The 25,067-nt window shown below is 37.5% G+C and overlaps 3 protein-coding genes across 8 annotated transcripts; all 3 read left to right on the top strand.

Annotated features, from left to right (window-relative positions):
* Positions 2,790 to 8,306, top strand: LOC18769110 (aquaporin SIP1-2). The gene is made up of 4 exons (XM_007202428.2): positions 2,790 to 3,302; positions 3,507 to 3,901; positions 4,227 to 4,499; positions 7,888 to 8,306. Exons 2-4 carry the CDS (start codon positions 3,605 to 3,607, stop codon positions 8,050 to 8,052), a joined length of 735 nt encoding a protein of 244 aa, XP_007202490.1. The 5' UTR covers positions 2,790 to 3,302; positions 3,507 to 3,604; the 3' UTR covers positions 8,053 to 8,306.
* Positions 11,488 to 15,090, top strand: LOC18770215 (apyrase 2). The gene is made up of 7 exons (XM_007201962.2): positions 11,488 to 12,531; positions 12,657 to 12,749; positions 13,180 to 13,385; positions 13,542 to 13,633; positions 13,967 to 14,184; positions 14,294 to 14,483; positions 14,604 to 15,090. Exons 1-7 carry the CDS (start codon positions 12,007 to 12,009, stop codon positions 14,714 to 14,716), a joined length of 1,437 nt encoding a protein of 478 aa, XP_007202024.1. The 5' UTR covers positions 11,488 to 12,006; the 3' UTR covers positions 14,717 to 15,090.
* Positions 15,675 to 24,775, top strand: LOC18769174 (pentatricopeptide repeat-containing protein At5g15010, mitochondrial). 6 transcript variants are annotated; one of them, XM_020569408.1, is made up of 8 exons: positions 15,675 to 15,894; positions 15,992 to 17,874; positions 18,693 to 18,920; positions 20,764 to 20,872; positions 21,089 to 21,162; positions 21,261 to 21,371; positions 22,368 to 22,435; positions 24,329 to 24,650. In XM_020569408.1, exon 2 carries the CDS (start codon positions 15,994 to 15,996, stop codon positions 17,785 to 17,787), a length of 1,794 nt encoding a protein of 597 aa, XP_020424997.1. In that variant the 5' UTR covers positions 15,675 to 15,894; positions 15,992 to 15,993; the 3' UTR covers positions 17,788 to 17,874; positions 18,693 to 18,920; positions 20,764 to 20,872; positions 21,089 to 21,162; positions 21,261 to 21,371; positions 22,368 to 22,435; positions 24,329 to 24,650. The 6 variants fall into 6 exon arrangements, with proteins under 6 accessions (XP_020424997.1, XP_007203182.2, XP_020425000.1 ...); XM_007203120.2 differs by having other exon boundaries at positions 18,693 to 20,872; positions 24,329 to 24,775; XM_020569411.1 differs by having other exon boundaries at positions 18,693 to 20,872; positions 21,277 to 21,371; positions 24,329 to 24,775.

Below are 25,067 nucleotides of genomic sequence, written 5' to 3' on the forward strand. Positions count from 1 at the left end.
GAGTGACCTAGGGCTATAAATTAAAATGAGACCTTTTGTATGTAACCATAGTTTAACATGGAAATGATTTTTTAGCACATATATATATTTTTTAAACATAGTAATTTCATTCAACTACATAAAATCATAAAACATAAAAATAAAATAAAAACATCATATTGTTGACAACAACAAAAACCATCAAACTAGAAAAACTAAAAAAATTTCTTGAAGGAAGTTTTGGATTATTTGCATATTAGCTACTCCAAAGAAAATTAATAATTTTTAAAAATGAGGCCTTGTATTGTTAAAGATTTGAAATCATTTTTATTTGGACTCTTATATTTTTGAATTATTAAAAAAATAACTTTTTATATGGGCCTAAATAATTATATATAATATATATATTAAACTTTTTGGGGCCTCTTGGTCCAGGGCCGTAGGCCGACGCCTTTGGGGCCCATACCCGACCATGATCTCAAATACACAGAATAACCAAGTAAACAAAATCACCAACAATAAATTGTCCTTTAGTTCTACGTTCGTCTAAGTAACTGTCATATTAGGGTTTTTAACTGTAGAGGTCCCCGAATTTTACCACGAGTTGTAATTGGGTCCACGAACTTTTTTCGAGGACCATCCTAGACCTAGCCAGAGGCTGCTAGGATGGTACCTCATGATTCTTGCTTTTTGCTGCAATTTCTGCAAATTCCGATCTCGTTCTTCCATGGCTGAATTTAATAAGGTATACCATTTGCAATTTTATGCTTCTTTTTCTCTACTATGTGTTTCATGTTTCTGAACAAAGCCACTGGTGTGGCTTCCAGGAATTATCATAAAGCTCCAATGGCTATTTGAATTTGAGAGGATGGGTAAAGAGATTGAGGTGAAGGTGGTTGTGGTTGCCAGGGGTTGGGTAAAGGGAGAGAAAGAGGAGGATTAAAAAAATTAGCCTTTCCTTACTTTCGGTTGTCACAACTCTATGCTCAATGCTCTGGTACTTTCCATCACTCTATATCTGTCAAAGCAAAAACAAGTATGAAGCTCAAAGAAAAAAAAAATATTATTCTTCTCTTTTATAATTCAATTAGGATCACTTTGCATTTGGTTTCACCCCTACTGAAAGAGTGTTGATCGCCAGTTATCATTGTGAAGCTTTAATGAGATGCGCCCATTGAAATTTTTTTCTTGCTCCGTCCCTAGTGGAGAAGGGTCTAAAGATGGAGGTGGGGTAATTGGGGTGGATGATGGATGAAGAAGTTTGGAGTTGGGGTGGATGATGGATGAAGAACTCAAAATGACATTTTTAACCCCTTATTTTGACGGACAAATTGACAGAGTTGGATGGTAGGACCCAATTGGAACTATTTGTGGAGTTAATAGATATAATTGCCTCAAAGAAAAAGTTCGAGGACCCAATTGCAACTTGAGGCAAAATTCAAGGACGTCTACAATTAAAAACCTGTCATATTATTTCCGCCTATTCCTAAGAGTCCTAATATTAGTTTTGTGTGTGTGTGTGTGTGTGTGTGTGTGCGAGAGAGAGAGAGACAGAGAGAGATCCTAAATGTTCTCTAGTTTTTGGCATATTTATGCAGATCTACTCTTTTTTTGGCAGATATATTGTATATACCACATATTTGAGATGACTTTGATTGTGCCTCATTTTGTGGGCCTGCTCTTTGAGGTGTTATTGTTTGGTCATGGGAGATATATTGTTCATTGGTTTGTTGAAGGTGTGGGAGCAAATATTCCAATCACAAGGTGCCATGTGGATAAGAAGAATATCTCCTAGGTCAATTAATTAAACTCATTTATTTGGCCAATTAATTGATACTAAAAATAGGGATATTATCTTAAATATGAGATATTATCTTTATTTGGGAATACAATCACCAATTAAAAGATAATATCACCAATTTAGGATATTATCATCAATTAGTGATTTGTTCCCAATCAAATCCCTAATTGACACAATCTCCCCGAAACACATAGCCACATTCAACACATGAGGTAATTCCAAAACCAAGCAAATATCCCCGAAACCTCTCTCTCTCTCTCTCTCTCTCTCTCTCTCTAGCCAACGGCCCCCCTAGCTGCCAGCCTCTCCAATTTTCGTCTCACCCACACGGCCAAGTGCCGCCACACATGGTTCCAGCCACCTGGCTCTCCCCGTGAGAGAAAAACTCCGTACCTTTTTAGCTATTGTTTCTTAAAGATTCAATCAAACTAACTTAGACGTTGGAAGGCCTTTGGCTAACACCCACCGGATGTGGTCTTTTACTCTTATTTGTTTCGTAAGAACTGAGAAAGAGAGAGAAGGAATCTCAAAAGGTGAAGGATCTACACACGAATATTCTCTGGTGAGAAATTTGCACAAACAGAGGCCATGGAGTGACTAGGTGGTGCTCTCTACGTTATGTCCCAAAGGAAGATTAACGACATTTGTTTTTCTTTTTTGTCAGCGTTATTTAAGTTCTTTAGTTTTGATCTTGTTTGTTCAAAAAGTTTAGAAACTTTATTTAGCTGTATATGTTATTTTTCTCTCATAATTTCAGAAACTTTGTTGAGTTTGCTGAGTTTTTTTCTACATATCTTTTCAGCTCTTCGACTGGGGAAGGTTTACCTATGTCTGCTGCTAATGAGATGACTCCCTTTACAATATTTGTTTTTTTTTTTGTACTTTTCATTGATCTAATAAATTTCTGTCACCATTTATAAATAAATAAAAAAAGTAGTAGCCAAATTGTTTATTTGATTTTATCATTAATTAATTTAGAAAAAGTGGTTTATTATTATTTTTGTTTATGTGGAATCCACATCAGCCAAAAAGCATAAATTGGGCTTACATCTGCCAGGGGTTTTAAGAAGTTCTTTTTTTTAGCAATGGTTTTTAGAAGTTGGTCTAGTAATATAAAATGACTCAAAACTTGGTTCCCTATTTGTAGTTGTTTCTGTTTGTGGGGCTTTGTCTTCCTTGCTCATAAAAAAGAAGAAGAGCTTTTACGAATGAAAAGGTCCAGCAACAGCGAAGGATAGAAAGTAATACATGGGCCCAACCCAACTGCCCCAATCCTAGTAGTGAAGTGAGAAAGCACATTTCCAACAACTGAGTATGAGAGAGAGAGAGAGAGAGAGAGAGAGAGAGAGAGAGAGAGAGAGAGGCGTTGGTGAGGTGAGGTGAATAACAGCGTGCAGGATTTGGAAACATCTTTTTCTGCCTGATAATTCTATAACCGTCTACTAGTCTCATTACATCAATCTGGCTGGGATCTCCATCGTCTCCTCTCCTCCAAACCAATTTGTTTAATTCATTTCATTAGGTCAGTTACATTTCCATTACATATGAATCATCGCGCTTTATACCAGTCAATCAGTTTCTCACTCAATTATTTTGTCAATTTTCTTTTTAAATATTATTTTATTATTATAAACTCCAACAAGGCTGCTTGCTTTTATCTTGAATCTTGGATATCCTTGAATCTTGAATGAATGTTGATTGTGTCTTCCCTTCTGCCTTTGACCAGATAGATAGACAAAGCAAAGACATCCGCTCTGCTCATATTTTTACTTGGAAAGACAACAACGAAGAAGAAAAGAGATCAGATATCATATATTAGAAGATATGGGTGCGATTAAGGCAGCTGTTGGAGACACTATGCTCACCTTCTTGTGGATTTCCTGCGCATCGATGCTTGGACTAGCCACCAGCTTCATCGCAAATGCTGTTGGGGTTCAGGACCTTCCATGGCCGCCTCTTTTCATCACCACCGCCCTTGTCTTCGTCCTTGTATTTGTCTTCACCTTCCTCGGAGACGCCTTGGGTGGGGCCAGCTTCAACCCCACTGGCACTGCCTCCTTTTACGCCGCCGGCCTTGGCGCCGACACCCTCCTCTCCATGGCCCTCCGCTTCCCTGCTCAGGTCACCTCACCCTAAACCCGAAGCCTTCCTTACTAATTAATCACTCTCTCTCTCTCTCTCTACTTAGTTTTGTTCAATTCTTATTACCCATATCAAAACTATGCAATGCATCATTTAAGAATCTGATGACTGCTCTGTTGTTGCAATTTAACTAACAGAATCTGCTCTGCTCATTATTGCAAAAAAGAAACTCACTTTATACCTCGCTCTCAACCTATAGATGTATAGAAAAGAACCCAAAATGATTCTAGGCTGCTTAATATAAAAAAAATCCTAATTAACGATCAGAATTACATATAAAATACATCTCTCTTTTCTTCCACAGGCTTTCGGTGCTGTGGGTGGAGTACTAGCTATTAACGAGGTCATGCCACATCAGTACAAGCACATGCTTGGAGGGCCTTCATTAAAAGTTGACGTGCATACTGGAGCTATCGTTGAGGGGGTATTGACTTTCGTAATATCCTTTCTTGTCCTTATAATCATACTCAAGGGTCCTCGTAGCCCAGTTTTGAAGATGTTGCTACTTTCTGTGGTCACTGTCACATTGGTTGTCTCCGGTTCTGTCTATACCGGCCCTTCAATGAATCCAGCCAATGTAAGTAAACCATGCCTTTTTTTTTTTTTTCATTAATCATAGTTATAATGTCATTCTTTCTCTTCTGCCTATGCCATATTGATTCCTTGCAGTAGTAGGAAACATATTAAATTTAATACGGCATCACTATAAAAATCCTACAATAATGGTTATACTTTCCCTGTGCTATGTGTACTGCTTTTTTGATAACTCATCCTTAAGATGTATGTTTTACTATTGGAACTCATGTTTAAGAAATTTATTGTTTCCCCTTGATCCATTACGAGGATGGGATATTTTCTATTGTAGACTGTAGTAAATGAGATACGCTATATCAAATTGATGGTGCTTATCATAATACTAAATGTGTTTGGTTACTATCATTGAACCCCTTGAGATATCTTTCTTTATTCTTTGACATTGCTATTATGCTCTTCGGCTTTTGTTTGTACGGTAGTTGTCAATATATGATTTATGGGACACATGGACAAAATGGAAATGGCATCTTCCTGTCTGTCAAGAAGAGTAATAAACACAATTATGCTAAAAAATATAAAAGCTACAGGAGAGGAGAAAAAGGAGAAACGTATATCCTCTTTGGCTTCTATTTCAATGTACTTTCTATCTGCCTTATAAATGCCTTAGTGTCTCCTTGCACCATCACCTTTATTTTCCCCACATTTTTGGCGTTCACCCTCTCGAAAAATAAGTCTCCAGCCACTACTCTTTGTATGCTTCATGTGTGTGTGCAGTGGCGGAGCCACTCCTAGGCCATGAGTGGCCCTGGCTCCCCAGATTATTTATGTGTCCTCTATTATATTATATATAATATATAGAATTAGTAATAGACAACTTATAATTTAAGTTAATGGCCCCTCTAAAACAAAGTAGACATGTTTAAGTTAGAAATATTTAGCTCTCACATGTATCTTGAATACTTAGGTGTTTGATAGAGAGAGAGAGAGTTGTACATAAATATTAGAACATGTTTATTTTCATCTAATTCGTTGAGTATGAATATGCGACATTATCAGAGATTAAAAAAATTTATGGCCATCTTAGATTAGAAGTTAGACAAACAGAAAGAGAGACAGAGGAAGAGAGTTGCGCGCAGATGTTAGGAACTTTGTTTATTTTCATCTGATTCATTAAGTATGAGTTCCTTTTCTAGTTCTATTTCTGTTATTTTACTATGGCCATCTTCTGTTCTTAAGTTCGACATAAATAACTCTTCAATTTGTTCGTGACAGCATTCCGTTCGTAGCATTAGTTTCAAAATTCTGTTCGTTGTAATATATCACTGGAAAAGTAATACAACAATAGAATGTAAGGACTGCTGTATTTACCACATTAGTGGTATTTCCTTAATGGTTATAATATTTTTTTGATAGGACCTTAACGATTAAAATATAAATGTCAATGTTTCCTTATTGTTTAAAAAGTTCATCTCTACTTTCCCCTATCTGGAACCATTTTCCCAATTTGAAAAGTCAAGCCACAAAAGATTGTAGGGTTGGGCAGGTAATCCAAGTCTGCGAAGCGGGTTTGGGGAATTTCTGAGTATAAAAGAAGTCAAGGCACAAATGATTTCATTTTCTTGAAGTATTTCTCTGTATCGCTGTTATGTTTATATTTTAAACAGTGAAAATTGTGGGTAATGAAGGAAATACAGGATTGAATAGGCTAGTGTGAATGCATTAATTACTGTCTCCTTGAAATGTATTTTTTTTTTCTTCTTTAAATAAAAGATAATCTTCCAGGGACAGAGTGTAAGATGTATTAATTGGTGAGTTTCTAACTTCAGTTGAAAAATACCTCTCTTCTATTTAAAATCTAAGGAGAGCTTCCAGTTAGGTTTATTGTTTGAATTAGTTTATGTCTGATGATGTTTTGCCTCTTCTTAATTTTGATATTGTATTTCCTTTCTAGGCCGTTTGTAAATGCTTTGTTTATCTTTTGACAAGTCATTTGGTGAATGACAAATGCTTGACATAGACTGACTAATAGTTGAAATGATAAGAAACTCAAAATCTTAAATGCGTTGATGACTTCTTAATCCAGAGAAAGTTATTGCCAATTTGTTTGGTTAATTGTAAGATCAAGTATATAAGAAGCAAGATAAACATGTTCAACCTAAGATTTCAAGCCGTTAATAGCCCATTTCCCTATCTATCTATTTGACGACATTGAAAGGTTACTGCATTAGTTGAAGAGGAATTAGGTTGTTTTTCATCTCATATTGAATTTAATGTTGGATAATTGGTCTCACCAGTTTGGATTTACGGAAGGGGAAATTTTAGAATTAGTGTTGTAGGAAAATTCAACAAGTATGGTGTCTAGGATGAGAAATATTGTGGGGTTTGATCTTAAAGTTGATAGCGGAGGAATAGTCTTGTTTTCATTCCGTGAGATATAACTTTTTTACATTACACTTCTTCAGTTACTAATGGCCTTCCCAAAAAAGCAGAGTGTGAACTTTGGTGGTCTTAAGTAAGGAGGATGAGGGTTTAGTGTGGCCAATTTGAGTGAGAGGAATAAAGCTTTACTTGCTAAGTGGTTATGTAGGTATCTATCTGAGGGAAACAAGTTTGTTTTGGCATAAGGTGATAAGAAGTAAATATAGGGAGGCTACTAACGGGTGGGATGCAAACCTTTTAGTGAGAGGCCCAAGTTATAGCCCTTGGAAAGATATTTCCTTCAGGTTTCCTTCATTTCTGTTGTGAATTTGTAGCAGGCAATGGGGAGAGGGTGATGTTCTGGGGGGATTGTTGGTTGGAGGTTGGACTGTTGAAAGAACTGTATCCCAGATTATTCTGACTGTCCAGAAAACATCAAAAGAGTATTTCATGTTTTGTGGATCCTTCTTTGTACCATTATAGTTGGAACTTTGGTCTTAGGAGAAATCTGAATGAGGCGGAGATAGCTGGGATGGTCGGGTTACTAGATAAATTGGAAGGGGCTCACTTGTTTCACTAAAGAACAGTGCATGTACAATCTTCATCACTGCAAATAGTCTAGACCTTATATAGTTCTGATACATGTCGGAAATTTTATAGGCAAAGACTGATTGTTCATTGTTTTGGTTATTCCCTCATGGCAATTTTATGTGTTGAGTTGTGCACCTTGGACAATTTCCTTTGGATTGTAGTGAACTGACTTCACTTTGATTTATGAATGGAGAAGCAAATGGCTTGGCAACTGAATTATTTATGATATTTTTTCTTTTGTTTTTTGGTCAAATTATTTCTCTCTTTTCTAAATCTGTTGTTGTTATTCTTTTGTATAATTTGTTTTTAAGTCAAATAATATTAGATCTTTTTGTGTATATCATCAATAGGGCAATCATCAACTATCCAAGCTTTATCATATCTAGAGGCCTTATAAAATGTATTACTTGTCGTGTTCGCAGGCATTTGGTTGGGCATATCTAAACAATTGGCACAACACATGGGAGCAGTTTTATGTTTATTGGATTTGCCCTTTCATAGGAGCAATATTGGCTGGTTGGATCTTCCGAGCTGTCTTTCCCCCCCTACTTGCCAAAGGCAAAAAGAAGAAGGCCAAGAAGGCCTGAAGAGAAGAGGTGAGGCGGGGTAGCTTCTTTCTGGTCATTTTCATCAGAAGATAAGGAGGACCTTAGGGTTGGTAAACCTGTCTTCAAATTGTGGATCAAATAAAATGACTGTCTAGTCAAGTTGTGCTTTGGCGTTGGCATTCTTTATGCAAGTGCTGGCAATGAATTTCAGTGTGTTCGACGAGAGAGCATTGATAATAGTTGGGTTAAATGGCAAGCTTTGTCATCCGTTCATTAGATATTTCTCCCTTCCAGCTCTGTTTTCTGCCATCCTTTTTTTTCTTCTTCCAGATTTTCTACCATCTTTTTGATTGATCTACTTTTCCAAGCGATGCCCGATATAGTACACGAGGCATTTGGAAACGCCCACCGTGATATTCTTTGATGGGGGGCCTAATGCCCCCAGCTTTGCACTACGGATCTAGGTGTGATTATGTGTAGGACAACCAGAGTCATGGGAGCTTCAAAATAAAAACCCCTCAAAACACCATATCATAAAAAATACTTCGAGTCTAATACTTCAAAAAAATATATAAAATAAAATAAAAACTAGCTGACTTGCCAAAGAATCCAAAATTACCAAATGTCCCTAGGAGCACATCAAAATTACAATATGACCAGCTGACTTGCTTTGTGTTTTGATGTCCTCTTGGAGTGCTTCTGGTGGTTCTGCAAATGGTTGAAGATGATGGGGCTTGGAATGAGAGCTTGAAGTGTTGGAGTTAAAGATCCACAAGTTTAGCACATGAGAGTGCTTGTATTTCCGTTGGCATTGGTTGTGCTTGAGTTGAAGGGTACAGTTTCTAAAAGATCTTGATGGTGAATGAGGTTTGGCTATGGTGATGGAGAGCTTGAGCTAAGGTTTACGGCATCTCATATTTTCGTTAAGTGACTTGATGCTTTAGGGTGTGGCATGGTGATTCAAAGATTTCATAAAGGAGAAAAGTGAGAGCTTGTTGCAATGGATGTGGTTCTTATAGATGATTGTGTTTATTAGGTGAATGGCTCTCGAAAGCAAGTTTGAAGCTTGAGTCTTTAGTCATGGTTTTGATGCCATAAATTGGACATTAGGATATGTGATGTGTGGCATGTTTGTGTGTGCGTTAGGTGGGCAAGTGCCTTAAGCATCTTGGTATGTTCAACAGGTTAGATAGATAGAAGAAATAAACAGACATGCGTCAGACAACAGATGTACATAGTTCACCAGAACCAGCTTCGTTCGCAAAAAGAGATGTTCTCATTATAACAAGTAGTTGTGATTACATTGTACAAAAGGGTTGATCCCAAATAGAGGGGGAAGATGTCGAATACCCCTTCAAAGAGGAGAGTGGTCTCCCTTTATAGGTAGGTAAGGGAGAGCCCTCACGTCTCGCAATATGTCGATGTGGGATTGTTTGGCCGGTCATAGTACTAACACATGGTGTTTAAAGGTTTCAAAGAGAGAATAGCAAAAAGCATAAAGTTGAGCTTGTGATAACAACTGGGAGAAAGTGTTTACTCATTGCATGTAGTGGATAATCCTTGTCTAAGAGCTTCAGCCATAATGGTTTTGGTGGGCGAGAAGATGAGAATGTGGAAGAAAAACTTGAAGTTGATATCATGGTGTTTTTAGTAGCTAAGATGGTTATCTCATAGTAGTTAGGAGTCATCTTTGCCTGGGCAGGTAGCTAATGGGTGGGATGCAAACTCTTACCGCGCATCCAATGACCGACCCTTAAGGCCAACTGCTCTTACCATGCATGAAAAAGTTGAGAGAGCGTCCATTGTCACACCCTTAGGCTATCCTAACCTAATTAATAGTCTTGCACTAACCATTCTATGTAACCTATTCATAAGTTTAAGATATTGAATCCTAAAGTCACTCGTCGTACATGACTCTTCACTCTCATGTCATTTAAATTGGAACAATTTATCTTCCAAAACAAGTGACCATCATATATATAAAAATCTTTCAACACTCGCCAACAAAACATAATACAACTTTGCCAATAAGGTCTAGTGTAGTGGAAGAAGGCTTTAACTTGCAGCCCAATAGTCTCAAGTTTGAATCCGCATGACTCATTGACAGTGTGTTTGAGAAACCTCCTACTCTTCCTCTAAACATGAGAAGCAATATATATCTTTAAACAATGCATCTTTTATGAAGCAATATATATATATATATATATATCTCTTGCTTGAAATGCGGATTTTACAAATTTGGTATGTTTTTCGAGAATCAAATATGGCAACTGGGAATTGGCTTCCATTGGACATGTGAAGAACAAGATTATTTTTATTTTTATTTTTGCAATAAATAAGATTTCCATTGAAGAACTGGGCAAATTACAAAACTTGCATTACACAGCAGCCCCTAAAGAAGGAGGGTTCCAGCAAACTAAATCAGTACAAATTCACAACACCTCATTAATGCTAGAAACAATGAGCCTAAAACATCAAACAATAAAACAAACTCACCAGAAACCAACTCATAATACAGAGCAACATCAACAAGCAATAACAGTGCCAAATCGGAGTCTAACATCCGACAAATTGCCTCATAACGTTACTGAAATGAGAAGGACAGAGCATACTACTCAATTTCTCCTGACACTAATCAAAGTATAAAAGCACCAACTCCTGTCTAGCAGGACTCCAACAACCAAACTATGTGAAATCAACGAATTGAATGACTTCTCCTCCTAAAATTAACCCTCAATCCTCATAAAATTGAACCCCTAAAGCTGTGAAGTAAATATTCTTCCAATCAACACAAAGCTAAGGATGGAAAATGATGGGCTTTTCATAAATATGCATTTCTAACGTGACATATTATATAAATACCTATATAGAGCCTATTTAGAAAGAAAAACTCAAAACTAGTAACTTGTCATTTTCTAAAAAAATTTAATACACTAAGAACCAATTAGAAAATGACAATGATTCTTTATTTTTCTGCAGAGATTTGGGGCAAAAAGAAAATTGAGTTTTGAAGAGATGCCTAGGTTTTTCGAGAAAAGAGGAAAAAAGTTTCGAGTGAGATTGTATTTAGTTTTGTGATTTTCTTACTACATTGGCCTTAAAATTAATGTATGATTGTAAGAATTTAGAGATCCTCAGACAATGCTCATTCTAATCTTTGTTTCGCAAAAAAAAAAAAGACAAAAAAAAGAATTTAAAAAAGAACTTTGAGAGAAATGTGGGTTTGAAACCATAATGAAATTGGTAATGTAAAGTGTAATGTATGTCTAAGGCTGGCCCCATACGAAATACGTAAACAGGAACTTTACGGGAAATATAAGAAATGTGTGTACTTTTAGGAAATTCATTTTATTTTTGTGTATACTTTTACTTTACACAAGGAGTTTTTCTTAAGATTAATTATTTGTTTATGGTAATGCAATATTTCATATTTTGTGTTTTTTTTTTTTTGGTCTTAAAATTGCAGCTATAAAATTCTAGGCAGAGGGTGAGGCGTGAGGGGTAATGCTGGTTCATTCATCCCAAGTCTGCAAACATCCCAACCCAACAACCATTGGTCTCGTCTCTTGCACTCTTCCGACTCTGCACTGCAGTGGCCTCTATATATATATATATACATGTATGTATATGTATAGATTCTGGGAAGCAAAAGGCAAAAGGCATTGTAGGTTGGGGGCCAGCTGAAACTCCTTTGCTTATCAATTCCTTTTGTACACAGAGGAGAGGAGAGATTTAGATCCCAGGCAGAGCAGTCTGTAACTCGAGTGGCGGAGTGAGAGAGTTGGGATTATTTGATCCCAGGACTAATACTCCAATCTGGAGCCGGCACAGGAAGGGAAGCAGCAGCCCCTCAATCTCAACGGTCAGATCCGATACAGATCGCCTTCGTCGGCTGAACTGCTCGAGGCTCAGACTCTGATCCAGACCAATTCTCCACCGTCCGATCATTCCCATTCCCAGCACGACCCCCTAACCGACTACTCCGACAACAAGATGCTCAAGCGTCCCGGCGGAAGAGGAATCGGCATGGGCAATCCCCAATACGACTCCTTCTCCGACAAAATGTACAGATACAGGAGCGTCCTCCTCGTCATCTCTGTCCCTCTCCTCCTCCTCACCATGGTGCTCTACGTCATGCCCGGCGGCGGCGGCGGAGGCGGCGAGCTGTCCACCACCGTCACCACCAACCGCAACCACCGCAAGCTGCCTCCCAAGACCTCTTATGCCGTGATCTTTGACGCCGGCAGCTCCGGCAGCCGCGTCCACGTCTTCTGCTTCGACCACAACCTCCAGCTCCTCCCCATCGGCAAGGATCTCGAGCTCTTCCTTCATGTCGAGCCTGGCTTGAGCTTTTATGCCAAGGACCCTCGCTCTGCTGCCGAGTCCCTCACTGGGCTTCTCGACAAGGCCGAAAGCGCTGTCCCAAAAGACCTGCGCTCCTTCACTCCCGTCCGCGTTGGGGCTACTGCTGGCTTGAGGGCTTTGGAGGGCGATGCTTCTGACCGCATTCTCCAAGCCGTATGTATCTCTATCTTCTTCTTTCTCTTTCTTTTTCCCCGGAATCTGGTTAATTTTTCTGCCATTCATCTGCATTTCCATTTTTGAAACTCAATTGACATAGTTATTTGTCTTTCTTTCGAAAGGTTCGGGATCTGCTGAAAGAAAGAAGCAGCCTCAGCTCCAAACCCGATTCCGTCACTGTTATTGATGGAACTCAAGAGGGTTCCTTCCAGTGGGTATGCTAGGAATTTGTTTTTTTTTTTTTTTCTTCTTTCAATTTATGCACTTTTATTTCACTTACATACCTTCCCTTAATTGCTCCTGCCTTCTGGACTCTGCTCTCTGGGTATCTGTGAAATATCTTTTTTCACAGAATAAAAATTGATAAAGATTCAGAAGTCTGAATGCAATTCCTAACGATGAAACAATGGTGTTTAATGTTGTTTATTTTATGGCAGACAATGGAGTATATTAAACAATCCAAATTCTTTTTTGAAAACCAACTTATGAAATTGTTATCTGTAAAGCATACATAAGTAAAGATGGAGAGAATAACACCCACGGTTTGGGGAATAATAGCCATACTTGTATGTGCATACTTATCCATAACCAAGAAGAAGAAGAAGAAAAAAAAGCAGTCATTGTTTTACATTCTCTTGTCTTCAGGTGACAATAAACTATCTACTGGGAAATGTTGGGAAGAAATATTCAGATACTGTTGGTGTAGTCGATCTTGGGGGTGGATCTGTTCAAATGGCTTATGCCATTTCAGAGGCAGATGCCGCAAAGGCACCGAGGTTATCAGATGGAGATGATTCGTATGTAAGAGAAATGACTCTTAAAGGAACAAAATATAACCTCTATGTTCACAGGTTTTTCTCTTTCTTCCTGCTTAATGATGTCAGGATTTATTTTTCTGTTTCATTGTTTTGTTTTGCATTCATTTATTTCCTCAACATCATTTCAAATGACACTCTTATAGGATTGTGTGACTAGGTTAATTGTGTTTTAATTTTGTTTTTATGCAGTTACTTGCATTACGGGTTACTAGCAGCTCGAGCTGAGATTTTAAAGGTTTCTGACGATTCTGGCAACCCCTGCATCTTAGCTGGATATAATGGTATGTTGATTTGCTCCATTTCCATGTGGACAGTTTTTTTTCCCTTTCTTCTAAATATATCCCAAATTCTTGTTCTTCATCACTTTAGCAGAATCATCTTTTATACTTTTATACTTTTTTGCTGCTGCATCTACATTCTCTAGAATATCAAAACTGCCATAATTTATAGGTCTTTAACTCCATTGACAGTATTCTATATTTTAAATGAGTCAGAAATCATCACGTGTGGGTGGGCAGCTCTATGTGAAGTACAGGGCATTGAAATTTTTACGTTCTGGTTTTGGATTAGTGCGTAATAGGCTGTTTGTTGGGAAATTTTGGTATGTTGTTCAGGTTCTTACAAATATGGAGGACAAATTTATAAAGCGTCAGCTTCCTCATCTGGATCAAGTGTTGAGGGGTGCATGAGGGTAGCTATGAAGGCACTCAAAGTAAATGAAGCAACATGTACCCACATGAAGTGCACCTTTGGCGGGGTATGGAATGGTGGAGGAGGGGATGGACAACGGAACCTTTTTGTTGCTTCATTTTTCTTTGACAGAGCTGCTGAGGTATTTCATCATTCTTGATTTTTATATGTTTTTGTGTAATGTGCATGAAAAGTTTAGGGTTCATCTTACACAACTACATGGTTTTGCTAACCACATATTATATATGCAGGCTGGCTTTGTTAACCCAAACGAACCTGTTGCCAAAGTTCGCCCTGGGAACTTTGAGGAGGCAGCTAAGCGTGCTTGTGAAACTAAACTTGAGGATGCTAAATCCGCTTATCCAGATGTTAAGCAGGACAATCTGCCGTTCTTGTGCATGGATCTTGTTTACCAATTTACATTGCTTGTAAATGGATTTGGTAGGTTTCATTCAATTATGATTTAGCTAGTTAAGCTAGTTGACAATGACATTTCATCTAAGATAAAATTATATCTGAATTCTAATACATCAAAACTGGTTGCATCTATATCTTAAACAGGTCTAGATCCGTGGCAAGAGATTACATTGGTGAAGAAGGTCAAGTATAATAACGCCTTGGTTGAAGCAGCATGGCCACTGGGCAGTGCCATAGAGGCTGTGTCCTCATTATAATTGCAGGTCGCATTATCTGCTAAATCACCTATTGCAAAGAAATTCAGTGCCTTTTGAGTTTATGGCGACCGGTGGTCTTTGAGCAGCACGATTGGTAATGCTCAGAAGCCGACCTCATAAACTGATATTAGGTTGATTTGGGAATTGGATTTGGTCTATATTTTGGGAATAATGAGAGAATATAGTTTAATTTGTCTTCATTTGTAATTAGTTCAGACTTACAATTCTTGAGATAACAATTTGATTCAATTAGTTGTATTAGTTTTGCCGGCTGAGTAAGCAAAATGGTATCACCAATCGTTCGTGTATGTGGGGCTGTAAGAGACGGATTGTTCTTCCTAATTTATGTCTACCATAACCATTCAGTTCGTTTCCTTCGGTTTTCTTTCTGCTTACATGAGCTGGGAAATACGTCTAGTGAAGAGGGAAATGTCGCAACTGTTTAATGTGACGCTGTGCTGAACTAGCTCATTTCCCTCTCAGATTATAAAACAGCCCAATGCTAATATTCTCACTTCCATATTCTAAATTGTAATCATCACTTCTGTGAGTTGAAAAATCGTAATATTTAAAAGAAAAAAATTTGTTACAGGAAAAAAAAGAAACACTCATGAACCCAAACCAAAATGAAAGTTTAGAATACCGACTCGAACTGATCTGTGCCCAAAGCATCGGTTAATCTGTGCCCAAAGTATCGGTTATCAGTAGCGATTTTGGCCTATCCAAAATTTGGTATAAATTTGATATGATTAACGGATTAAGCTTTCTCGTGAACCAAACTGATCCATGCCCAAGCCTAGTCGAGGATAACATTTGGGCTTGAAATGGTAGGAGTGTCCTTTTCTTTCTGCTACTTGGGCCTTTGGCTTAGGAGTTGGTGGTGGGTTTGATCTCAGGCCATAGCAGAATTTTCGGCTGTGGGTGCGCAGAACAGAGAGTTTGCACAAGTTGCTAGTCTAGTGATGCATCATTCGTCCAAAAAAACAAAAAAGTCTAGTGATGCATCATGCACATAATCTTAAGTTAAAAGTCCTTCCCACTGCCACACAGAGACTCTCGTCGCTCATTGATAGTGTATGAAGGCGAAATCATTCAGAATTTGAGATATAAGGGCTGAAAATTTAGGATTGATTGCCTCTGCGTCTGCGTCTGCGCAATTGAAGGCCACCCGCTAAAAGGTACATCATATCCCTGTATTAAAAGGATTAAAGGATTATTAAAGGATTGGTTTGGCTATTTTTACAAACAGTTGATAGGCATTGCTGTGCTTTGTAGAAATGATGCGAAACATGGCCAGAATAAAATCCCTGTATACGATTTTGCTACATAAACCAACGCCTAGCCATGCCTCTGTTTTTATGTCCATTGCTGCTGCCTTTGCCTTGAAGCAAGTCCCGGCTTTATCTTCAGCTCCAACGCATTCTTTTACTCCGGTGGTCTTCCTTTGGTCTTCTTCTACTAGCAGCCCACACTCGAAGTTGCAGAGCTCAGATGATGGCAGTTCCACAGCTAATAGCAAATTTGTTTCCCGTCATGATGATGTTGACGACGACGACCAGGACTTAGACGACGGCGACTTGAGACTCTCCGGTTCACATAGGGGTGATGAGGGTCTTGCTGGAGATGTAAAAAGCATTGTGAATATATTAAGTCTGCGAAAATCGTTGGGGTCTGAGATGACAAGGAAGCTTGATGAATGTTGCATAGCAGCCTCATCAGAGCTGGTGGTGGAAGTTCTTTCACGCGTTCGCAACGATTGGGAATCGGCATTTGCCTTCTTCCTCTGGGCTGGAAAGCAGCCAGGCTACGCTCATTCGCTGCGCGAATATCATTGCATGATCTCCATTATGGGCAAAATGAGAAAGTTTGACACTGCCTGGGGTTTGATTGATGAAATGAGAGGTTTGTCACTTGTCACTCCTCACACTCTCTTGATCATGATTAGAAAATATTCTTGTGTACATGATGTTGGGAAGGCTATCAACACTTTCTACGCTTATAAACGCTTTAACTTGGTGGCTGGGATGGATGACTTCCATGGCCTTCTCTCCGCCCTTTGCCGCTACAAAAATGTACAAGAAGCTGAGCAATTGCTATTCTGCAACAGAAATGTCTTCCCCTTTAACACCAAGAGCTTTAACATTATCCTCAATGGTTGGTGCAATATCATTGTAAGTCCCCGTGAGGCCGAGAGAGTTTGGACTGAGATGAGCAAGAGAGGTGTTGTGCACGATGCTGTCTCGTATTCATGTCTCATATCTTGCTATTCAAAAGCCTCTAACATTAACAGGGTTCTCAAGCTCTTCGATCGGATGAAGGCAATGAAGATTGAGGCGGATAGGAAAGTTTACAATGCACTCATTTACGCTCTTGGAAAGCGCAGGCTCCTGAAAGAGGCTATCAATCTCGTGAAAACAATGCAAGACAAGGGTATTGCTCCCAATGTTGTCACTTATAATTCGCTCATCAAACCTCTCTGCAAGGCCGGGAAAATTGATGAGGCTAGACACATCCTTGATGACATGTTGCAGCGAGGCCATCTTCCCACAATTCAGACTTACCATGCCTTCTTCCGTATTTTGAGGACTGGAGAGAAAGTGTTTGAGCTCTTGGAGATGATGAAATACACAGGTTGCCACCCAAATACTGATACCTACATAATGTTGATTCGAAAATTTTGTCGATGGCGCCAGCTTGATCACGTGTTCAAGTTGTGGAGTGAAATGAGTGAGAATGGAGTCAATCCTGATCGTAGCTCATATATTGTGCTGATACATGGGCTCTTTTTGAATGGAAAGTTGGAGGAAGCCTACAAATATTATATGGAGATGAAAGAGAAACAGTATTTACCAGAACCAAGCACAGAAGAGATGCTTCAGTCATGGCTGTCTGGTAAGCAGATTTCCACATTCCAGACAACTGATAAAGAAGGAGTTCAACTGGACTGTAGTCAGCCAGACATGAAAACTAGTGTAATATCCAATAAATCTCATCAGGAAAAAGATTTCCTTCGGCAACCTGAAACTAGGAAAGTTGTAAGGGAGCGGGGGTTTTCTTTTTGGGAGCAGTAGGTTTAAATGAAATAAGAAATCTCTGTGTACACATGGTCATGGCTGGTCAGCAACCTTCGGCATCAAGTTTCCATCGACTCTATGCAGGTGCCTAACATTTTCTGTCACAATGTGCACTCAACTATTTACTTTGTTGTCACAAACAAAGAACTGAAATGTTTTAGACTCGTGGATCAACTCAAACATGCTGTGAAGTCCAATATGGGTTTTCCCATCATGCAAATTGGGCTGTAATTGGGTTATATCCTCTGTTAAACCGAGTGCTATCCTTTATTTTCTCAATGTAGCTCATCCCATCTTGTGTTAACTTTCTTTTTTATACATATAAATTTTTTATTAAACTTTATATCATACACTTCAAGTTATAAGTTTGAACAGAATATGGTTTGGAGAAGAGTGACAGGAGAGTGCAAAATATTGAAAAGAAAATTGAAACATAAAAAATCTATGTGCATGCATAACCACAAGAAACACTTCCACCGAGGTGTAGGGACCATTTACCGAGGTTCAAGTTATAAAGTTTGAACAGAATATGGTTTGAATTATGTTATTTTACACAAGGGTGTCTTCTACCATTTTAATTTCTAAGTTAATAACAAATATCTCTTGTGGATCATGGACGCTGGGAAGAATTTTTGTTTTTTGTCTAAATTTTTTTTCCTCCATTGTGTATTACCAGGAAGTGTGATTTCATTTTTGAATCTTGGTTTGCACCAATAATGCCGACACTTTGTTGACTGTTTTTTGAAATCTTTCATGGCGATTCAAAAACATTATTTTAGTTTAAAATCATTTATTCAAGAATTTGTGATATATGTGTTAAGGCCAACACACCACCTAAACCATAAATTCTAATTGCGATTCCAGTGCTATATTTGAACTGACGTAATTGGTGACTCGACCAGGACTGAGTCATCCTGCAGTTAGTTCACTGATATGGTCTATGCTGTTGGTGATGGCTGGTGGGTATGACTATACACACACTTGCGGTGGCTTTGTGGGCTGTTACGACTGACTGAGGGGCATCCTACAGTGGCAACTTCCTTGTAATTGCCCTGTAGCATACATTGGTGACAACCGTTGTGTGCTACTGTGTTGTATTTTTCTGGCAGTTGGTGACTAGTAGGGTACAGGTATGTATAGTAATGTGAAAATGGTATGGAGATTATATTACTAGAAATCATATTTTTGGTATGTATTGGAAAGTCTTACTAGAAATTATAATCTCTACGTGGGCAAATTATATGTTAGTTGAAACACAATTAATCTCTATATGGGAAAATTACACGTGACTGTTATTTGTGATCGGAGTTTAGGAGTAGTTCTTTTAAAGTTTTATTTTATGATTAGAGTACTGCTGTGTCGTAGTTTTCATTCCTGTTATGTCATGTTTTAGCTCTGTTTTGTAGTTATAGTTGAGTAGTCTAGCTTGTTCAGTGGACAACTTGTTCCCTGTTGTAATGTTCTTTTTATTAATAATAGCATGTTTCTTATTATAGTGTTATTTGTGATTTGACTTAGGTTTTGTAATGGGTATAATTTTGATTTGACAGAAATGGTTTCGAGATTAGTTGTAGTTATCTGCCTTATGTAATTGGAAAAAGAATAATCAAAACCATCATGCATAGTTTACTTACCGAACTAGTAACTAATGCCTGCATTTCAACCTTCAGGTATGAGTTGAAGAGAGAAAGTAAAGAGATTATTTGCAGTTAGGATTTCTCTAGTCTTTGTGGATATTCTTAGTAGTCTGTGGAAATCCCTTGCATTTTTTTTTTTTTACTGTTGTATATTTGAGGAAAAATGGAATATTGACCTAGTTGGAGATCTTTGGATATTAAAGGTTTTTGGGGTTTGGGGCTTCAGTGTTATGGATTTATTATGAGTATTAGACAATTCCCTTATCACAGTTATTTAATGATCATCAATTGAAGTTATGGATGTTATTATACGATTGCTTGCATAATATGATCTTGATAATGAAAGTGTATATATACAGATCATGAAGTCAGTAAATGATCCTTGAATTTGAGTTTGTCAAATTACTTTGTAGTTGTTGAAATTGCATTTACATAAGTCCTGAAGTTGCTTCTAAACTTACGACTGGTCAAATTGTTCGGAGTACTTCATATCAATTTAATAATGATGTTTTCCTTATTTAACACTTCATGAAGTTTCACAAATTTTGAGTGTGACAATTAGGTATGAGCAAAATTACACTGGCATTTGGTATCTTCTTCTTGCTTGCATATAGTAATGAAGTTTTATCAAAGAAAAGTAGTAGTCCTGAAGTTGCTATAACATAGACATAGAAGAGTGTCGGGCTACATCCTCATCAAAGGAAAGGGAAAAAGTAAAGAGTGTAAGGCTCCTGATCTCATATACAAACTTCCAAGGGATACCATAAAGGCCCATTAACCCAACTATAGACTATAGAGGATCCCAAATAGTCCTCAAATCTAAGATGGATTACACTCTAGCCAATTGTAGTCAACTATAATTGTGTTACTGGTGGACCTCTGGTCAAAGTTGACCTGTGTCACTGTCACTCGATGGTCTGATACGAATGATTTCTCAGTCTTTTTAGTCCACTAACTAATAGTTTTACATGTTGGTAGAGGAGACGCGTATAGGTATAAATACACACGCACTTGCGTATGTGTGAAGTTGATCTTGATACTTCACATTGATGTTTCCTTGAAAATGATCTTCAGCTAAAGAAATTTGTTTGCAACTATAAAATGGAACTCATCCCCTCATTTGTAATCATTCCATTCAGAAATCTATCAAATCATTCACAAATCAAAGGAGAAGGTTGATATCCCACTTGAGTGAGATTGTCAATGGGACCAGTGTCTTTGAGAATTTCTGGTGTTTGGTATTCTAAGTTTTTGTGATTACATTTCGGCTACTTTAGTGTAAGCGATTAAAGTTCATTCCTTTTCCTGTTTTCCAATGGCCTATGGGTTACACAAGGAGAGATTGTACTCTCCATCTATAAACCCCTCCAACTAGGCGGGATTTGATTCAAGTCTATGGTACAACCCGAAGGGACTTTACCAACTATGGCAGCTGGTGTCTTTAGGTAAAGTTAATTCTGGTGTATCTTTCATGTTGGCTCATTATCATAACAGTTTGCAATAAGAAATTGTTTCTAAACTCATTGTATGACGAAACTTTGGAGTTTTCTTAACTTTTAGTTTTATAGATGTAAAATAGTAATGGATTAAAGAAAGTATGTTTTTCTTGAAATATGAAGAGTATACTTCAAAGCTTCCCTCATTTCCACTCTTTTCTGCAGCATTCAATCAAATTAAATTGGTGCATAGGTGATTTTGTGACACTGTCTGGCAGACTGATGCTATAGTACTTCAGGTAATGCTCACCCGTTAAAGGACTGGAATAAATCTTTTTGCTTCTGTGCTGTGAATATCTGTCATAGCATGATCGCGGTTAAGTTATATAACATGCAGATTTTCGTGCTGTTAGAGGAATACTGAAACTGAACTTTTACCAAACTTTTGTTCACCATGGTTAGCTACTTTGGACTATGGAGCAGCCTTTATCAATTACTCATATTCACGGTTAGTGGACTGTTTTTTTCCACCAGAAATTGATCTCTTTTGCCATATCATGTTTTTCATTTCTATTGCTTCCTCTTACTGCATTTATTTAGTCGTGATATTTTGTGTTGCATAAGCCTTTTTAATGACAGTGCCGGCACAGCAGTATTGTAATATTTAGGAAGGTCATGGAAAAACTCCTATATTGTTGAAATAAGTTTGCATTTCCTTTTCTATAGTGTTTTAACTATGTGACGTAGTTTCTGGTTAGGCCTAGCTCATGTTGTATTGTCTCAAAGGAAAAAATTGGTGCATGAGCATTTGACATTGGATAAGCATTATCCATTAGATTAGGTGAACTGCACGTGGAAAACTACTGGGGGTCACAATCAAGACTTTTGTAGCTGGAAATCAACTTATAGTACTCATTCTTTTATGCTGTTCCATGCTTTTGACCAGTCCAATATGGTTTTTTTTTTATTTATGAAAAACAAAAAAACATTACCCCATTCGCCAAGTCAATTTATCTAACCAACTCAATGTGACAACCAATGACATTTTGTTTTAGGCTAGGAGTTTAAGTTGCTTCATGCATGCTGGGGTAAAAGGTAAGAACTGAGACCGGGTGTTGCGGAAATACCTATCATTGACCTAAAATACACTAAAATTTTAAATTAATACAGTAGTGATAAAATTAATCACCTGGCATTGAAAGGGATCACTTTGGTGGATTTGAATGGGAATATCTGACGGAGGGCTGCTCATTCTCATTACTACTTTTAGGTTAGCCTGTTTTGTTTCCCTCTAAGTTTCTATCTGGGGAGCTATTTTTTATTTATATATTTTATATCACCACCTTAGCCATGGTAATTTTACACTCCTCACTTGGTTATTTAATCTGTCTTTTTCAGTCTAAGGCTCATGAGTATGGTTTACTTTGTCAATTGTCACAAAACATTACGGTATGTTGGTTGGTTTCGGTCTTGCATTTTTGACATGTGAGTGTTTGATTTTCAGGTGAAGAAGCCACCTGGTATTTATTTAGGAGAGGAATGGAGGCAAGGGAAGAGCATTTGAAATTCCAGGTACTTTATTTTTCATCACGCATGACCTAAAGGAGTACTCGTGCATAAAACCAAAAGATAATGTGAAGCCCTTTGTGGGTTGAATAAAATAAAGCTCATCTTTGAATAACAATAGTTTAATATGAGTAGTGTAAAATCATCTTTTTTGGGTTTCATTCGTTTTCTTAATAGAAAAAGTTATTCGTATTCTTAGCAGATGCTCCCAAAACCTTGCATCATCTTATGACCACACCAATTTGTCCCTTTGTTTGGCTTCATACATACATACATACATACATACACATACATACATACATCGTGGGAGCTCCCCAAATCCAGGATGCACTTGTTGGCATATTCTTTTCCTTATAGGGAATTATGGCGTGCTCAATTTGAATGCTAAAAGTTTTCAATGTAGTAGGAAATTATTATATATATATATATATATAGGTATATGTTCCATTCTTCTTAGGAATAATTTCAAAGTAAACTAGGATTTAATATCTGCACAAAAACAAACAAATTGCTGCAGATTTAATGTGAGTCCACAAACTAGGGCTGCTGCTTTGAACTGGTGAATCTCTGCATTTTGCATAACTCAGTATTATTATGGTATTTCAATTATGAAAAATTAAAAAAAAAGGTCTGTGGACACTTGGTTTGCTATGGTTGGGACACGTGGCTCTACAGTTTAGGGTTTGTAACCCTTTATGAAATATCATCCAGGCTGTTTTTGTAGGTTAGACTCTTGAAATTAGTGTGATGGTTAGATTCCTATTCCTTCTTGTTTGGTATCTGTAGCTGTAACACTAAAGCTGACGAAAGTCAAGTCAAAATTAACAGTCACAAAACCGCACGTACTCCTCCACGTGTGATACCAAGAAAGAAAGGAACCAATTAACTTAAGGATGGACTGATTGTTGTTGTTCTACATCCATGAATTATGTATGGGCTGCGAGTGTCCTTGTCAAGGATCGTTTTTCAATGGAATTTCCTTGGCTGATATGAACCACTCGATGTTTCCATTGTTAAACAAATCACAATTTGTAGATGGATGAAATAAGGGTAGTGATAGGTAATCGTTATCGTTGATGAATGTAGAGTCTATAATACATTAATCGTTAAGATGAGTTGAGCGACTGACCGCAACATCCTTCATAAAATGAATCGAAACTGCATGCGATTGCTTAACTTGACACATAAATCATGGTCAAACTTTTAACAAGGTGCACAATAAATGGACAAGTCACGCGGAAATGTGAATGCTTAGCTGGCATGATAGTGTGGCGTTGATTCAACAACTGGGTTCACCTAAACCAAAGAAAATGTACACCAAATAAATACCTCCAAAACTCCAAGTCTGTCTTACTTAGCTACCTGCCTGCCTCTGCTTGACCATCTAAATTTCTTACTATAATTATAATATTAATATTAATATTAATTAGTAATACTGGGGCTGGTGAAGCATTAAAGAATATAAGTGAGTGGTCCCAACCCAACTCCAAATTACATGATTGAATTTGCTTCATAAGGAAAAACAGGAGATCTTTTCTAATTTGTTTTAGAATTTAGCTAGGACTGAGTTTCAAGTTCAACCACATGCTCGAAATTTCTAGTTTCCCCTAATAAGTTTCTACTTTATACGAATTACATGCACTGTGAGAAGGGACGTGTAGGTCCACTGGTCTGATACCAATGATAGAACCTCGTTCAACCTTAACTAAAATGCACCGAGGGAACTATTCTTATTACTCAACAAACACAATACAATTCAACCTTTTAATACTAAAACACCCTTGGGATCCTATCACACTGATTATGTACAAAACATCAAATTAATTTTGTTCATTTCATAAATCAATCTGGTTTGAAATTTGATTTCTTTTTTCTCTTATAAATTTTGTATGCATGCAGGCTTCATAAAGAATAATAATGAGAAAGAAGAAAGAAGAAAGAAGAAGGAAGAAAAAAAGAAAGAAATTTGGTTCATAGAATGCCATCCACATCTGTATCTGACAACTTTAATATAATTTGCTTTTCAAACTTATTTGCATGATTTCCAGCCAATCCCATCAGCCCAGATGCTCCATCCATTATTTTCTTGTGTTGTCTTCTTGTGTTGTTTGAGTACTTTGCATATTGAATTGACATACTTAACATCACATTTATTATCTTCTTTTTGAAACCATCAAATGTATTATCATTGATTTTGAAGAAAAGTTATTAGTAATTTTTTTTAATCTTTATTTGTGAACATGAGTTATTATTGTTTTTGCTTCTTCTTTTGTAACATTATACGGATTTAGAGGATGATAAATTAGAAGACTCGAGAAAGAGTGTAGAATGATAAATTAAGAGTGCGTGAAATACTTAATATAAATTTTCAAAAAATTTATGTGATCTAATGATCACTTTCAAGCTAACACCATCCCTCACGCATACGTTTGCATAAAGTAATTAAACGTATCCGGGCGATAAAAACGCCATATTAGACTATCACTATGCCCTAAACACTTACGCTGTCAAAGTTTGTATACCAAACAAACTGTAGGCTTGTACTCGTGGCAAGCGCACGCAGGGAGCGATGGGGGATAGGAATATTTCTATCTGCATTTTAAAAGTAACCTCAAAGTTCAAACGAACACTTGGAAAA

The sequence above is a fragment of the Prunus persica genome, chromosome G7 (genome assembly GCF_000346465.2).
Source record: "Prunus persica cultivar Lovell chromosome G7, Prunus_persica_NCBIv2, whole genome shotgun sequence".
NCBI classification, from domain to species: domain Eukaryota; kingdom Viridiplantae; phylum Streptophyta; class Magnoliopsida; order Rosales; family Rosaceae; genus Prunus; species Prunus persica.

What these genes read in the sequence shown, in the direction of transcription:
- LOC18769174 (XM_007203120.2), top strand. Translation starts at nt 15,994, where the DNA reads ATGATGCGAAACATGGCCAGAATAAAATCCCTGTATACGATTTTGCTA.
- LOC18769110 (XM_007202428.2), top strand. Translation starts at nt 3,605, where the DNA reads ATGGGTGCGATTAAGGCAGCTGTTGGAGACACTATGCTCACCTTCTTG. An exon ending in CCCTCCGCTTCCCTGCTCAG is followed by an intron (nt 3,902 to 4,226) that starts GTCACCTCACCC and finishes TTTCTTCCACAG; the next exon opens with GCTTTCGGTGCTGTGGGTGG. An exon ending in CTTCAATGAATCCAGCCAAT is followed by an intron (nt 4,500 to 7,887) that starts GTAAGTAAACCA and finishes TCGTGTTCGCAG; the next exon opens with GCATTTGGTTGGGCATATCT.
- LOC18770215 (XM_007201962.2), top strand. Translation starts at nt 12,007, where the DNA reads ATGCTCAAGCGTCCCGGCGGAAGAGGAATCGGCATGGGCAATCCCCAA. An exon ending in TATAACCTCTATGTTCACAG is followed by an intron (nt 13,386 to 13,541) that starts GTTTTTCTCTTT and finishes GTTTTTATGCAG; the next exon opens with TTACTTGCATTACGGGTTAC. An exon ending in CATCTTAGCTGGATATAATG is followed by an intron (nt 13,634 to 13,966) that starts GTATGTTGATTT and finishes TATGTTGTTCAG; the next exon opens with GTTCTTACAAATATGGAGGA.